Source organism: Phoca vitulina, unplaced genomic scaffold (assembly GCF_004348235.1).
Source record: "Phoca vitulina isolate PV1807 unplaced genomic scaffold, GSC_HSeal_1.0 scaffold83, whole genome shotgun sequence".
Lineage (NCBI taxonomy): Eukaryota > Metazoa > Chordata > Mammalia > Carnivora > Phocidae > Phoca > Phoca vitulina.
Window position 1 is genome coordinate 4,527,642 of NW_022589786.1, and position 15,359 is coordinate 4,543,000.

At 49.7% G+C, this 15,359-nt stretch overlaps 1 protein-coding gene across 2 annotated transcripts; it reads right to left on the reverse strand.

The window, feature by feature from the left end:
• Positions 1–1,550: 1,550 nt before the first annotated feature.
• ATOX1 (antioxidant 1 copper chaperone) lies at positions 1,551–14,165 on the reverse strand. Of its 2 annotated transcripts, none has more exons than XM_032395341.1 (4): positions 13,699–14,165; positions 7,454–7,526; positions 4,755–4,923; positions 1,551–2,263 (listed from the first exon to the last, which is right to left on the reverse strand). In XM_032395341.1, the coding sequence occupies exons 1-3, from the start codon at positions 14,005–14,007 to the stop codon at positions 4,799–4,801; spliced, it is 507 nt and encodes a 168-aa protein (XP_032251232.1). In that variant the 5' UTR covers positions 14,008–14,165; the 3' UTR covers positions 1,551–2,263; positions 4,755–4,798. The 2 variants fall into 2 exon arrangements, with proteins under 2 accessions (XP_032251232.1, XP_032251231.1); XM_032395340.1 differs by having other exon boundaries at positions 2,102–2,263; positions 7,454–7,529; positions 13,699–14,087.
• Positions 14,166–15,359: the final 1,194 nt, after the last annotated feature.

The following is a 15,359-nucleotide window of genomic DNA, read 5'->3' on the forward strand; positions in this document are numbered from 1 at the left end:
ACACATCGGCTCCCAACTCCCACCCCCACAGAAGCCCGCACCCTGCCGGCTGATCTCACTCTGTGGGCGGCCAACTGCGTGGCTGATAGGCGGGGCAGCTTCCCGGCCCTTCTGGAGCCTCAAAGAACAGAACCAAGGGCCTCAGCTGGAAACTCGGAAGGGGGGCAGGGGGTGGGGAAGAACTTCTCCCGGGCCCACTCGTCCCAAGCGGCACCGGCACCTCAATCCTGGGGTGTTCTCAATGGGCCAGCCAGCCTGAACCAGGTCTCCTGGGAGGCGCCGAAAATGGAAAAACCCTCAGGTTCATCCTTCCAGAACCCACAGGACCGGTCTTAAACTTCTCCTGATGGTCCAACCCAAAGGACACTGCCATCTGGTGGCCAAGAAGGCCAGCTACCATGAGGGTTGGGAGCGTCCCTGTGCTGAGGGCCACTAAAGGCAGAAATGGTTGAGAGTTCATAATCTCGTAAGGGGACCAAAATTATGCTAGCACACAGCTTAGAGTTGAAACAAAGTCTTATTTCTGGCTACAAAGCTCCCCGAGGTGCAGGCATTATCCACGTGCAGAGGAGAGAACTGCTTCTGGGGACATGAGGGGACAGATCTAAGGTCACAGCTGGGTCAGCTTCAGAGCTGGGTCGCATCTGAGCCCAGCAGCGCTGGTCCCCCATCAGTGCCCCATAAATGGCTAAAGCGATTCTCCACATGGGGTACCCAAAACCCTTTCAGAAGGTAAAGGGGGGGAAAACGATTGTTATGAGATGCCTTTTCCTTTCACTTACAATCATACAGTGAAATTTTCCAGAATCTAAAGATGTGCAATGGCTTCATCTAGTCCCAGTGACTAATGGGATATGGGCTCGTGTATTCTTGCATTTCAAAAATTTGATTTCTGGGGTGCCTGGGTGGCTCAGATGGTTAGGCGTCTGCCTTCGGCTCAGGTCATGGTCCCAGAGTCCTGGGATCGGGCCCCGCATGGGGCTCCTGGCTCAGCGGGGAGCCTGCTTCTCCTTCTCCCTCTGCCTCTCTCCCTGCTCATGCTGTCTCTCTCTCTCTCTCTGTATCTGTGTGTCTCAAATGAATAAATAAAAAATCTTAAAAAAAAAAAAATCCCAGCAGGTATTTAAAAAAAAAAAATTTGATTTCTAATAAGGCATAACCTACATAAGCAAAAGCTCTTTGAGATACACAATAATAATCTTTAAGAGTGTAAGAGGTTCCTAAGACAATAAAAGTTTGAGAACTTCTGGTTTAAAGAAATATATAGTTTTTTGTTTTTTTTTTTTTTTTAAAGATTTTATTTATTTATTTGAGAGAGAGAATGAGATAGAGAGAGCATGAGACAGGAGAGGGTCAGAGGGAGAAGCAGACTCCCCGCTGAGCAGGGAGCCCGATGTGGGACTCGATCCCGGGACTCCAGGACCATGACCTGAGCCGAAGGCAGTCACTTAACCAACTGAGCCACCCAGGTGCCCCAAGAAATATATAGTTTTTAATAAAATAAAGCTACACACAGTAAAACATACCCTTTGTTTTGACATAATTGAATGAACTCTGTGAGACACTATTTTTAGGCTGACTGGAATCCTAACTGCCATTTCTATAGACCTATGATTAATGGAATACACACAAATGAGTGAATAAAGAATGTTTACTGTCTAACTGGTAAGCACCACTTGAAGTGATTTACACGTGTCACCTCATTTAATCCACACGGCCGCCATTTGTAGTGGATGCTATTACTACATTTTAAGCCTGTGCACACCGAGAAATTAAGTGGCCCAGCTGGGAGGTCCTGGAGCATGGACTCTATCCCAGGCAGTCTGTCTACAAGCCTCTACCCACTTTTCTAACTGCTCTAAGATTTAACATCCCTTCAGTGCAATGCACTTGATGATAGAAGTCTTTCAAAATATTGAAAACAAAGGGGATCACCCATCTGGCCCAACATCTTCACTCTGCAGATGGGAAAAAGAGGGGAAATGACTTGCCGAAGATCACAGAGCAAAGAACCACAATCTGTCAGGCCTGGTGCTCCCAGTGGGGAGCCCTTAGAACTCCAACCCCATTAGGCACTGTAATTATTCCTTCAGAGCATGTGAGCAAGTAATATCCAGACACTGCAAGAGACAACACCTCCAACAAGAGCGGCTCAACTTTATTGCAGGGAAGCTAGGGAGGAGCAGGGCAAGTGAGGGTCACTGCCATCGCTGAGCAGGACTGCCAGGCCCCTGGTCTGTCTGGAAGGCAGGAGATCAGTGCCCTGGAAGAGACGAGAAGTTAGGTGGAAGGAAAGCACCATCTGCTGTGCACATGAAGGCATTGCAAAAGCAGCAGAGGTTCCCTAAGGGGCAGTTGTGGGAGGTAAGTGGGAAACCCAGGTGCTGGAGCAGAACGAGCACCGCAGCATTCAGCCCTGCACTCTCCTCCCACCAAGTCTGTAATAGTCGGGTTGGCTGGAACCCATTAATCTCGCCAAAGCCAATCTCCACCAACGCCTTCTCCTGGGGAACCTCCGGGGCTGCTGGGATGGTAGGTTCTCCCTGTCCTATTTCAATTCACACTGGGAAGAGAATGAACAAAATCACCAGCAAACAAATCTGCCGATGAACAGACAGTCGAGGTGACTTTATGACCCAGAAACACTCTCTCTCTCTGAGTCCCAAACCTGGCTTCAAATCCGTCACTGGGGAGTGTCTGAAAACAGACGGAGACAGATGCTGCAGGGATGTGGCGGGGGGAAGCTCGCTTGACGGGTGAGAATCACCAAGTGCTGTCCATCTGAGTCTGCAGGAGCCTTTCCATACTATACATTGCTTGCTAACATGCTTGCCCAGATAAAATTAGCTGTTATCTAGAATTTGCTTCAAAATAATGGGCATAGATGAAATAGAACAATGATGGCAATGACTTATCAGTGGATCTGGATAATGGGTACACAGGGATTCATTTTACTACTTATATGTTTAAAACTTCCATAATAAAAAAGCAAAGATAAATTAATTAATTAAAAACTGTGAGAATTACTCAGCCACAGAAAGGAATAAAGTGCTGATCCGTGGTACAGCTTGGATGAATCCTGAAAACGTTATGCTAAGTGAAATTGTATGGTTCCTTTTAAATGAGCCATCCAGAAGAGGCAAATCGAGAGGCCGAATGCAGATTAGCAGCTCCCAGGGGCTGGGAGAGGGGGCAGTGGAGAGTGACCGCTTAATGGGTTCGGGGAGTTTTTCTGGGGTGATAAAAACTTTGAAACCAGAGCTGCACAACATCATGAATGCAGGAAATCCACTAAATGGTACACTTTAATTGTATGTTATGTGAATTTCACCTCAATAAATATAAAAACTACTATGAGAAGAACACACATCAAGTTACCCATGGTTTACAACTGGCAGGAGTTGAACAAGATTCATATGCTGGGGCCAGGAGTCTCCAAAGGGAGGGGTCTATGTTGGGGCTCCCCCATGTGGTTCGCCTACTCAGGAAGTTCTGGCTCTTCCCTCCTTCCATCCTGTCTTGTCAGAGCACTTTTATCAACCACAATCTTATAAACTGACACAGAGGCCCCTTACGAAACAGGGCAACCAGGGACAGATGGAGGGGCCCAGATTGCCACCCATCATTCTCCTCCAAAACCCCTCAGGGTTCAGGAACCATGTGACCAACACTGATCCGCAGCATGGTGGAAACATATCTTCTCTTTGAGGATCATCCTTCATTTTCAGAGGGATTTCCCAGTAACCATCCCCCACGGCAGGAAAACAGGATAGAGGTTGTGGCCCCATTTTAGAGACGAAAGGCCTGAGTCTCCAGAATGTAAGAAGTATTCAAAGTCACAATGTGAAATGAGGACATCATTATTCATCCTGGGCTCATTCCTGACCATGGGCTGTGTCCATGGACAGAAAGGGGATGAGGAAAACAGATGCATCTGACATGATTTCATGTGATGTCACCCCCTACACAGGACACAGCCACAGCCCAGCTGTGGCTGGCCTCTGCCTGGGGAGCTCTCGTGGGCCCACACACAGGAACAAGGCCACCGGCCACGACAGAACTCTGATTCAGGACGCCTCTCATCCTGCCTCTGCCACTCGCCTGTGTGGGGCTTGGGTCAAGTCCCCTCCCCTCTCCAGGCCTCATGTTTCTCAATGGCACTGAGCCCTGATCCACGGCAGGGATGTGGCAGTCACTGTAATTCAAGCACGACAAGGGCAGTGACAGCCAGGGAGGGAAGGATTCTGTGCCATGAAGGATTCTGGAGCAGGGTACAGAGGGAAGGAGCGCTGGATCAGTCAGTGAGGTCTGTCCTGGTTCCACAGCGAATGGTTCGGCACAGTGCCACACTTACGTGCCTCTCTGGATTGTGGACATTTAAAGGGGACATCCAGCCTGGACATGACGATTGCTTTTGTACCAGTCGGGGCAGAGGGCATGCTCAGGAAGCTGACACCAGTTCCGAGTGGGGAGAGAGGCCAAGTTGAATTAACTTACCTGGTCAGGGCACAGGAGCATGATGCCCAGGGCATAGGGTCCTCTTGGATGGGACAGTTTATCAAAGCATTGCTCAAGCTCTACGCTCTATACTTAACCCCTGCTGATCACGAGATACACTCCCCAAGTCATAAAAGGGACCCTGGGAGACATAACACAGTGCTCTGTGTACTCTCAGGGGGCTGTAAGGATTCCCGGAACATGGGATTTGCATTAGATAATGACATATTTTGTACAAGGGCTGGGGCTTTACCCACCTGCTCCCTTTGGTCCATCTTGGGCCTGGGGGTCTGGGCCCTCGCTACTTGGGGCCGAGGTAGGAAACAGCCTTTCCTGTTTTCTCCAGGGTCTCCAGTAGAATGTCCACGCTGTGCTCAGAGTTGATGCAAACCTTCTTGTTGGGCAGGTCAATGTCAAACTCAACTCCTGCAGGAAAAGGAAGTGAGGTGTGTAGGGAGGAAGCAGAGACCCTCCCAATCAGAGCCAGAGAGTTCAGGCTCTAGAATTCTTATTCACAACCACCTTCCCCTTTCCTCCATGCCAGGGATCAGCAAACTCTTCCTATAAAGGGCCAGAGTCATGTTTTAGGCATCAGGGGCCACATGGACTCAGCTGCATCATCTTCTCTCTCTGTGTATCGCTTTTACGCCCCTTTAAAATGAAAAACCATTCTCAGCTGTACAAAAACAGACTGGGGGCTAGATTTGGCCCACAGACGATAGTTTGCCAATCCCTGCTCGAGGCTGGGGCTTCTTTTAAATTTTTTCTTCTTTTTAATTTCAAAAGTAGTTAACACAGACACACCACTGAAAAAAAAAAAAAAGCAAACATTTCTGAATAAAACTAGAAAGTGGAAGGCCTCCAGAAGTCACTACAAACAGCATGGCATCTACCCAGTCTTTCTCCCAGACAGACAAGTGAAAAGTAATTCCCCCAAACGGCATTGCACTCTATAAACAGGTCTTGCTATATTTCACTTTCCAGTGTCCAGGGGATCTTGCCATCTCAGTACATACAGACTTACATCATCCTCTTTTTAACAGCTACACTGCATTCCGCAGTGTGGACGCCCCGTACATCCACTCAGTGCCCTGCTGCAACGCTACAGTGAACATACTTGAACATATAAAACTTGTGAAAATATTTCTATACCATGAATTTACAGAATGGAAACGGGGGCGCAACGGACTGGCACATTTTAAATGTTGATATTGTAAAACCACCCTCCTAAAGGGCTGTGTCAATTTCAAGCCACCCTCCCTTCCCCGAAGAGCAGTCCATGGGAATACCTAGGATGTGTCTTGTTGAGAAAATGGAATGCAGAGGGGAAGCCCTTGACAGGTTCTAGGCCTGGCTTCACCACTGACTTGTTGGATGACTACAGGTGGGTCCTGCCCCTTCTAGGCCTGTTTCCCCATCTGCACATGAAGGAATTCAGGGTGGCCAGCCCCTATGGTCTCTCCAGTTCACATATGCCATTAGCTGCGATTCCTCAGGCCCAGCACTGCTCATCTAAGGCTCCAACTAATCCTTCTGACCTCAAGAGGCCACCCAAGTGGGGACAGTAGTCAAAGATGGGGAGAAACCCATCCAAATTCAAAGGGAGATCCCCAAACATCAAACAGCCTTAAAAAGCCCAGGGCACAGGATTTAGTCATAATGTCTGCAATTTGTACCTAACGGATACTGAGGGAGAAAAAAACGTAACGTGTCCTTGCTGCACACTGGATTTTTGTGTTTTGGTTCAGAAGTGTCTCCCTTCTCTTTGGAACAAATATTTCGGTGGCATCATAGCGCTGGAAGAAACTCTGGGATCATCCAACCCAGTGGGTTTCAAAGGTGTTCCTTGCAGCCCAGATTCCTGGTCGGGTGTCTTCAAGCTGTCAAGAGTGAAAGCAGGCCCGCCCTCACCCCTCACTTCATCCGGAACGTGCCACGTCATACTGGAGGGGCTTTCGAGCAGAGTTTCACTCTTACAGGATCCACAGCAGAAGCTGACAGAGGCTGACACGCCCACACACAGCTAGGGTGGCCCCAGTCACACGGCAAGTCAGCAGCCAGGTTTTTCCTTCTGCTTCAGATTCTTTCAAATTAAGATTCCAGTTTCCAGGACTAGAAACCAGCCATTGACTCACTTTGGGCAAGTGCCTTCCCCTCCCGGGCTCTGGTGTCAACATCCCCATTCCACAGACGGAAAGGCCAGCTCAGAGGAATGCTCCAAGTGCTAATGGGATCCCATCCATGTAGAAGCCCTTTGAAATCTGGGTATTATTTGGGTTTTAAACGTGAAAAATCTTAGAAGACGGACTGCCCAGCACTACCAGAACTCTGATCACAGCTCAGTCATTACCTCATGGAGCCCCAGAGCCAGACCCCAGCCCTCTTTGGGCCTCAGTTTCCCCAGCTGAGAACCAAGGGGGCTGGATGAGAATAACGGTTTTCTAAATATGTCCAGAAGAGGCGCTTTAGGACTTCTGCATGTGACTTGAGTCAAAGTCCATTTTTAAAAAATATTACAATTTTCTAAATGTTAATAGAAAATGACACTCCAATGTATCATCTGCAAAATGATCACACCGAAGATCACCAACATGTTACCTAGTGCTGCCAGGACCGTGAGCTGGACTATGTGGCCAAATCCCAGCTCTGCCACTTTGACTGTGAGATCTCAGTGAAGTCGCTCAACTTCTCTGAACTTCAGTTCCTCCTGCTTATAATGGAGACAGTCTAAGGAGCCACCTAAATGGCTCTGGTGAGGAACAGACGATGTGGTCCACAGGAAGCCACCAAGCAGAGTACTGGGCACATGCTACGTAAGTACTCAATACATTTTAGTCGTCCTGTTATTATCGGCTTCAACTCAAGCCTCTCCGGCTCCGTGGCTGCATGCATTTGCACGCAATTTAAGGGCACCGGCCTCCCCCACCTCACCCCTACCCGCGGGCCACTCACTCACCTCCCAGCTTGTTGAGCACCCGGCTGACGGCATTTGAGCAGCCTTCACAGGTCATGTCCACGGAGAACTCGTGCTTCTAAAACAAAGGGGACCGTGAGCCAGTCCTGCGGCACGACCCACACCCCCCACCAGCATGCAGGCCCACCCAGGGGCCAAGACAGAGCGCAGAGAGACTGGGCCAGGCTGGCTGTCATCAGACTTACCAGCAGCCTGTTTCTGAGTCCCACTCTATTAGAGTGTAAAGTGGAATTAAGAAAGGGTTCCTCCATCTCACAGGCTGTTGTATTGAATGAGATAATCCCTACAAATCCTTCAGCAGTGTCTAGCACACGATGAGTAGAATCACCTGGGAAGCTAGTTTAAAGTCTTACCTTCAAAATCTTGGTTCTTGAGACCACCGACAACTCTGACATAGGTGGGCCCATGGCCTCTGAGCAATGCTGATCTGGTGGTCTTATTTATACATCAGAAGATCATCATCTGCATTAGAATCACCCAAGAACTTGCAAAAACTATTCTGATCAACGAGCGTGGGCTGGGGCGTCTATCGTGGCTAATAAGCGTCTCTGGTATTCTGATACACGGAGATCACTGTGCTCACCCACGTGCCTCATGGTCCAAGGCAGCACCTGAGTCCCAGGAAGGGATTTGCCTGGGCTCCCAGTGGGTCGGAGGCTGGGCCAGTAAGGGGGCCCAGACTCCTCGACTCTTCATATGGGCTCAACATCCTATAGTCTCCAAGGGCCTGAAGGCAAGCTTTGTTCAGTTCACTGCTGTGACCCGATCCTTGAACAGCGCCTAGCACACAGTAGGTGCTTACTACATTTTGTTGAGTGAGCAGATGATTGACATAGCTGGTTGAGGACCTCTGGGTCCTTCCTTTGCTTTCAGACAAAATTTACTATACCAATACATCTTCTATTTTAAAATCTCTGGAAATAAGCCCAGCCTCAGTCCCCAGCTCTGGCACTTACAAGGTGTACCACCACGAGTAAGTTATTTAACTCTTCTTGCCCTGGTTTCTACATCTGAAAAATGGGTATGAGAGTCCCTTCTCCAGGTTAGTGAATGGGACAATCATTTTAAGTGTGGGAGCCAGCCTGCAAGATGGCCCCAGTGACCTCCACCTCCTGAGTATTTATGCCCTTGAGAAGTCCCCTTCCACAATGTCTCAGGGTTGGTGTGTGTCTGGCAGAATATGGCTGAAGTGATGTTATGTGACTTCTGAGGCCAGGTCATGAAAGACACTGGGGCTTCTTCCTTGCTCTCTCTCTGGAGGAAGCTGGCTGAGACGTCTTAGAGACCCTCAAGCAACCCTATGGAGAGGTGCTCACGGTGAGCAACTGAGTGTCCAGCCAACAGCTATGTGAGGGAGCCATTGTGGAAGCAGACGCTCCTTCAGATGACTACAGCCCGGCAGACATCTTCATGCATCTTCATCAGACACCCCGTGCCTGGGACACCCCGCAGAGCTACCCCCAGATTCCCGACTCTCAGAAACTAAGAATTAATAAACGTTTACCCTTTTCAACCACCGAGATTTGGGGTCATTCCTCAGGAGCAAAAGGTAACTAAAACATTAAGAGGCTGGAACCTACTAGTAGTCTCCACTGGGTGAAAAATTAGCTGTTGCATTATTATTAGTTTGTTCCACAGCTCTCTTTTCCTTCACTTCAAAAAACAATGGCTACATGCTTCATGGAGCATTCCAAAGTATTTTTTTTTTAAGATTTTATTTATTTTAGAGAGAGAGAGAGGGAGAGAGTTCGTGAGCTGAGTGGGCGCAGGGGCAGAGGGAGAAGGAGAAGCAGACTCCCCGCTGAGCAGGGGCAGGCAGACGCTTAACTGACTGAGCCACCCAGGCGCCCAAGCATTCCAAAATATTTCAACTTTGTTACCTCAATTGGAATTCTGGACATATCAATGTTTCTCGCTGGAAGACCTCAGGCAAAAATCCCTGTGCCTTTAAAAAAAAAAAAAAATCCCTGCGCCTTAAGGGCCCCAGTCACCTTATCTTACCAACAAGGTATTAGCCAACTCAAGTTTTCTCAAGCTCAGTGCACAGAAGAATCACTTGGGGACTTGAGGACATGCAACTCTGCAAGCAATTACCTCTATCAGCTCTGAGGCTCTGGGCTGGGCCCTGGGACTCTCTCCATTTTTAACCCATTGGGGAGACACAGGGAGGCAAGGCCACACACCTAGAAAAATTGGACTAATGGCTTCTCAAGCTCTTTCCAAGTCTCAGAACATGTTTGGGTTTGGCTTCAATCATCATGCTGTCCAGGGGAAACTAAGACCAAGAGTTAAGAGTTTGGTTTTCCACTATTTTACTGAGGCCAAATCTGCAAAACCTGCCTTAAAGAAAATGGTTAGTTTTTCTTTTCTTCTAGTTAAACACCTCTGATTCCTTTAGCTTGTATGACTACTTAACAACAACCACAACAAATTCTGGAAAACAGGATTTGTAGCAAGTATTCCAAAATCTTGTCTTTAAGGTGTGGTCCTCAGACCAATAGTATCAGCGTGACCTGGGAGCTTGCAAAATGCAAAATCTTAGGTCCCACCCCAGGCCTCCTGAATCAGAATCCTCGTTTTAACAAGAAACCCTGGAGGGCTCAGTCCGAGAAGCGTGCAACTCTTTATCTTGGGGTCGTGAGTTCGAGCCCCAGGTTGGGTGAAGAGATTGCTTAAAAATAAAAACTGAAAAACAACTCCAAGACACCCAGTTTATTCCTGCCCACATTACAGTTTGAGATGCTGTTCTAGAATGTGAACTGGCAAACTACAGCCGGACTCTGAGCTGGTTTTATGAAGTTTTACTGGAACACTGCTAAGCCTGTTGGCTTACTTTCACACTGGAATGGCAGAGTTGAGTAGTTGTAAAGGGACCAGATGGTTCCTGAAGCCTAAAGCATTTCAAGCATTCACCTGGCCCTTTAAGAAAAAGTGTGCCGACTCCTGCTCTAGAATAACCAACAGACAATCCAGATTTGTCAATGGTTTGCACCTGGATACCCACGCAAAGACTTAAAGGGTCTGCAAGACCAATATAAGACCTAAGTCTACTGAGTGCCCCTGTGCGCCAAATGCTCGGTACACAGAATCTCAGTTCTCACCGGGCTTGGGAAGGGAGCTAGAGACCCTATTTTACTCCAGAGGAAACTGACGCTCCCAGGGGTTCACGGAGCGAGTCTGTGCCGCGGCTGGGATGCGAACCCAGGCCTTCCTGGCTCCAGGGACGTTTTGCTAGTGAGCTGCCAACAGTGCTGCCAGGTGCCATCCTGTGACCCTGACTCTCAGCAGGAGCTCTGGGAGTGGGACAGCTCATGAAAAGGAACAAGTGTATGCTGCCCAAGAACCTCAAGTCAACAGAAGTGAAGCTTTCTGCTGCTACCTACAGAGCACGGGTCCCCTTTCATCCTCCACAGTACAGAGGTCAGAAGCCAGGAGGCGGCTTCTGGGTGGCCAACGTTACAAGTCGGTGCTCTTTCCCTCTACTCGGACTTGCACAAGTCCATTTGGGGGTGGTAGAAAATCTACTTAAAGGACAGAGTAATCCATTCTTTACAGAGAATCCCAAGGCCAGCCCCCTATTGCCTCAGCCCCTCAGACAGGCCTGTCACCTCTAAGGTCCTTTAAAGCAATGAAAAAGTCCAGTAAACTGTAAAATTCTTTAACAGAATCTCAGAACTGGAAGGGCAGAAATGCAGTGGAGTCACCTTGTCCAGCCCCCTCCCAGAGAAGGAAGTCTTTCTCAAATATCCAGGATATTTAGTCTTTGAACACAACGTCAATTAGTTTACGAATACTAATATTTGAATAGGACTACATGCCAGGCATTGTTCTAACTTTGCACACATTACCCTGTTTAAACATCACAAGGTCCCCATGAGATGGCCATTATTATCCTTTCCTGACAGACAAGGGAGCTGAGATTCAGAGGTTAGGTCACTCACTCAGGGTGACACAGCTAGTGAGGAACAGAGCCCAGACTGAAAATGTCTTCAAAGCCTAAACTCCTAACCACTGTGGTCCTTGTTAAAATGGGGTTAACACTTGCCTGCCTCTAGTTCTACCCCAGTTGTCCTAGGTTGACACAAGTGCTACCATTTCTTGGGGACTGGCTATGCTACGTATTTTACTGGTGTTTTTCCAGGTAATACTAACAATAGTCCCCTGAGATCAGATTTTATCCCCATTTTACAGATGAGGAAATAAAGGCAGAGAGGTAAAGCGGCTTGCCCAAGGTCACGCAGTTGACAAGCAAGGGCACAGATTTTTTCAAAGAGGCTTCTGAGATTCCAAATTTTTGTCTGAGAAACCTCTCAGGTGACATGCTGACCAGTTTTGACCACAGCCCCTTGACTAATACCCTCCTCTCTTCAGCTTCTCATCTTGTGATGTGGTGCCAAGTGCCCTCTTCATTCTGACCATCTGCTCTGGAGGGTCTTTTGCCTGTCAAAATCTCCAGAAGTGAACACAGACTATAGAGTGATCCTCAAACTGGTCTTTCCTTCACTGCCACCCTCTACAAAAACCTAGTGACCTTGACTATCCTAGTCCCAGGGTGATTAATGCTGTCCTCTTAACATTGCCACAGGCAGATTTGCTCAAGTAGGAGGGCTGATAACGTCAGGTTCTTTGTCCATACTTTGTGCTGAGGATTTGTCTCAAGGCACCTGGCAAGACCCAACGGAAATGACACCTGAGATGTTTGTGACTTGGCCCAGGGGGCCTCTGGCTTACCTGCCAGCTCCCCAAAGCTAGGCTGCTAAGACACAGGGCATCTGTGGGACACCTCTGGGTATCCACTTGAAGCAGAACCATAAACCAGGCACCCTGGGGGAAACTGCTAACCACCACATGACCCCAACCAGGCTCTACAGGACGGGCTTGGCATCACAGCTTACTCTCAATCCGGTATAACTACTTTTGTCTGGCATTTATTTCCCAAGTGGTCAGGCCAGGAGAGACTGGGAGCCTGAAGATAAGGGGCTCAATCCTGGCTCCACCCAATGCCTAAAGGAGACCTCCAGTAAGTTCCTGGGCTTTTTCTCTTTTGATCTGCCAAAGTCCTTAATTTCTTATCTACAAAATGAGACCCTGAGCAACCACGTATGTGCATTAAGACTGAGTGAGTGGCAAAGGCCCCTAAGACCTGCTCATTCCTCCCCAAACCCTGTCTTTGAGCAACTGGCAATTTTTTTTTTTTTTAAGATTTTATTTATTTGACAGAGAGAGCACAAGCAGAGGGAGAGAGAGGGAGAAGCAGGCTCCCTGCTGAGCAAGGAGCCCGATGTGGGACTCGATCCCAGGACGCTGGGATCATGACCCAGGCCGAAGGCAGCCGCTTAACCGACTGAGCCACCCAGGCGTCCCTCAACTGGCAATTTTTTTTGTTTTTTTTTGTTTTTTAAAAGATTTTATTTATTTATTTGAGACAGAGAGAATGAGAGAGAGAGAGAGCACAGGAGAGGGGAGAGGGTCAGAGGGAGAAGCAGGCTCCTTGCTGAGCAGGGAGCCCGATGCGGGACTCGATCCAGGGACTCCAGGATCATGACCTGAGCCGAAGGCAGTCGCTTAACCAACTGAGCCACCCAGGCGCCTTCAACTGGCAATTTTTGAGCAGGTCCCTTAACCTCTCATGGGCTCATGGGTTCAGGTTCAGAAAGTGATCGGTAGGAAAGGTTAAAAGCACTGTTGTCTCCAGTCAGTGTCGCCCAGGGCTGAACTGAAAATGGGCGAGTGGGCAGGTGGTAGGAAAGAAAACCGCGGATCTCTGAAAACCTGCCCCGCCCAGGAGGCAATAGCCACCCCACCCCCTCCCCCACTCCCCCTTTCAAGCCAGCTCCGCAGACAGGGGCAAACAGGGGTAAGGCACAGGGACTAGACGTCCCAGCTCCAGCTCGCCACCCGCTTCCTGGGTGAACTCGGCGACTCTGCCCCCTCCCTGGGTCTCAGTTTCCCCGTCTATGCAGGGAAGGGTTGGGCTTGTAACACCTGGAGGCCTTGCAGCTCCGATGTTCTGAGGCCTGACTCCTACATAAAACCCCTTTCGGATCGGATTTTCTGGAGGGTCGCAGAAGCTGGAAGTAGATGGGGAGGGAAGGAGTGAGAAGAGAGGCAAAAGCTCCGGCGGCGGCCTGAGCCCTTGCAGAGTGACGTGTGGCCGATCGGCGGTGCAGCCGAGGCGCAAGCCGGGGACCCGGGTCTGCCCGGGGCGGGAGCGAGCAGGCACTCACCGGCATGACTGTGGATGTGGTGGTGGCGGCGGTGGCGGTGGCGGTGGCGGCGGCTGCGGGAGCGACGCTTCTGCCGGCTCGGAGAGCTCGCGCGGCTGTGCTTCCGGGGCTGGGTGCCGGGAAGAGCCGCCTCTCCCGCCAGGCCCCGCCCCCACCCGGCCCGCCGGCAGTTAGGCCCTGCCCCCTGGCCCGGTGGGCGGAGAGCCGCCTGACCGCCGTTGGCCGTCCCGCCTCCTTCCGGTGGGCGGGGCCGGAGACCCCCCGCTCTCCTGCAGCCGGCTGGGCCAGCCTCCAACGCCTACTGGTCATTTTTCGGCCACCTGCTTCGTGTCAGGCCTGTATTAGGGGCTGGGAATGCAAGGTCCCCGGAGTGAAGACGACAGACTCCGCCCCTCCCTAAAGGGACAATCACATTTACTGGTGTAAACGAGTCCCAGCCGTGAGCCAGCACAGTGCTAGGTATCCAAGATGCACCAGTGAAAAGGACATGGCCCAGTCGGGAGCCAAGGGAGCAGGCGGTGAAAACGCAGTGTTAGACGGGCTGTATCATGGGAGCTGAGAGAGGATCTCTAACTCAGACTGGAGTGTGTTGGGGGCGGGAGAGGGGTTCCGAATGCGGAGGTTTCGGGAGGAGGTAGTCTGAGTCAAGGTTGGAGAGTACACGTTCATATAATGAAGAGGAGCTATTTGGGAAGGAGGGAGGCAGAGGGAACAGCAAGCACAAAAGTGGGAAGACAAGAGTGGGCTTGAGAGGCAGACACAAAGAGGTGGAGAAATGAAGCGACGAGGATGTGAGATCCACAGCCATGGGTGAAGACAGATGAAGGCAGAGGTGCTCTAGGACACTAACAGAGAAAGAGGCTTGCCAGGACTGGGAATTGCAGTCACACACACACACACACACACACCTCTACATACACAGGAGCATGGGGGTGGGGGGTGGGGGGACGGACACACACTCTCCTTGGAATATCCAAGGAATCTGCCAGAGGGGCCCAGTCTGAGTTAGTAGTTTCAGAGAGCTCTCATCAACAGAACTGTTTGGACAGCTTATTAACAACCCGGATTTCTAGGCTTCATCCTAGATTCACTGCCCCTTAATCTCAAGGTATACTTTTAGTACCCCTCCTCTGCTTGGTTGGGGGAACCCCTGGTTGAGGTATAGTCTTAATACATGAAACCTTTTTGAGAGTGTGCTCATTATTGATTTATTGTCTCACCTCCAATTCCTTTTTTTTTTTTTAAGATTTTATTTGACAGAGACACAGCGAGAGAGGGAACACCAGCAGGGGGAGTGGAAGAGGGAGAAGCAGGCTTCCCGCCAAGCAGGGAGCCCAATGCGATTCGGGGCTCCATCCCAGGACCCCGGGATCTTGACCTGAGCCGAAAGCAGATGTTTAGCGACTGAGCCACCCAGGTGCCCCAATTCATCCTTTTTGTTTGCTCTATGAAAATAGATCCGGGGCTCCCTGCTCCGCGGGAAGCCTGCTTCTCCCTCTCCCACTCCCCCTGCTTGTGTTCCCTCTCTCGCTGTGTCTCTCTCCGTCAAATAAATAAATTCAATCTTTAAAAAAAAAAGAAAAAAGAAAAAAAAGAAAATAGATCCGGACCCTTTAATTTTTTTAAAAGATTTTATTTGACAGAGAGAGAGTGAACACAAG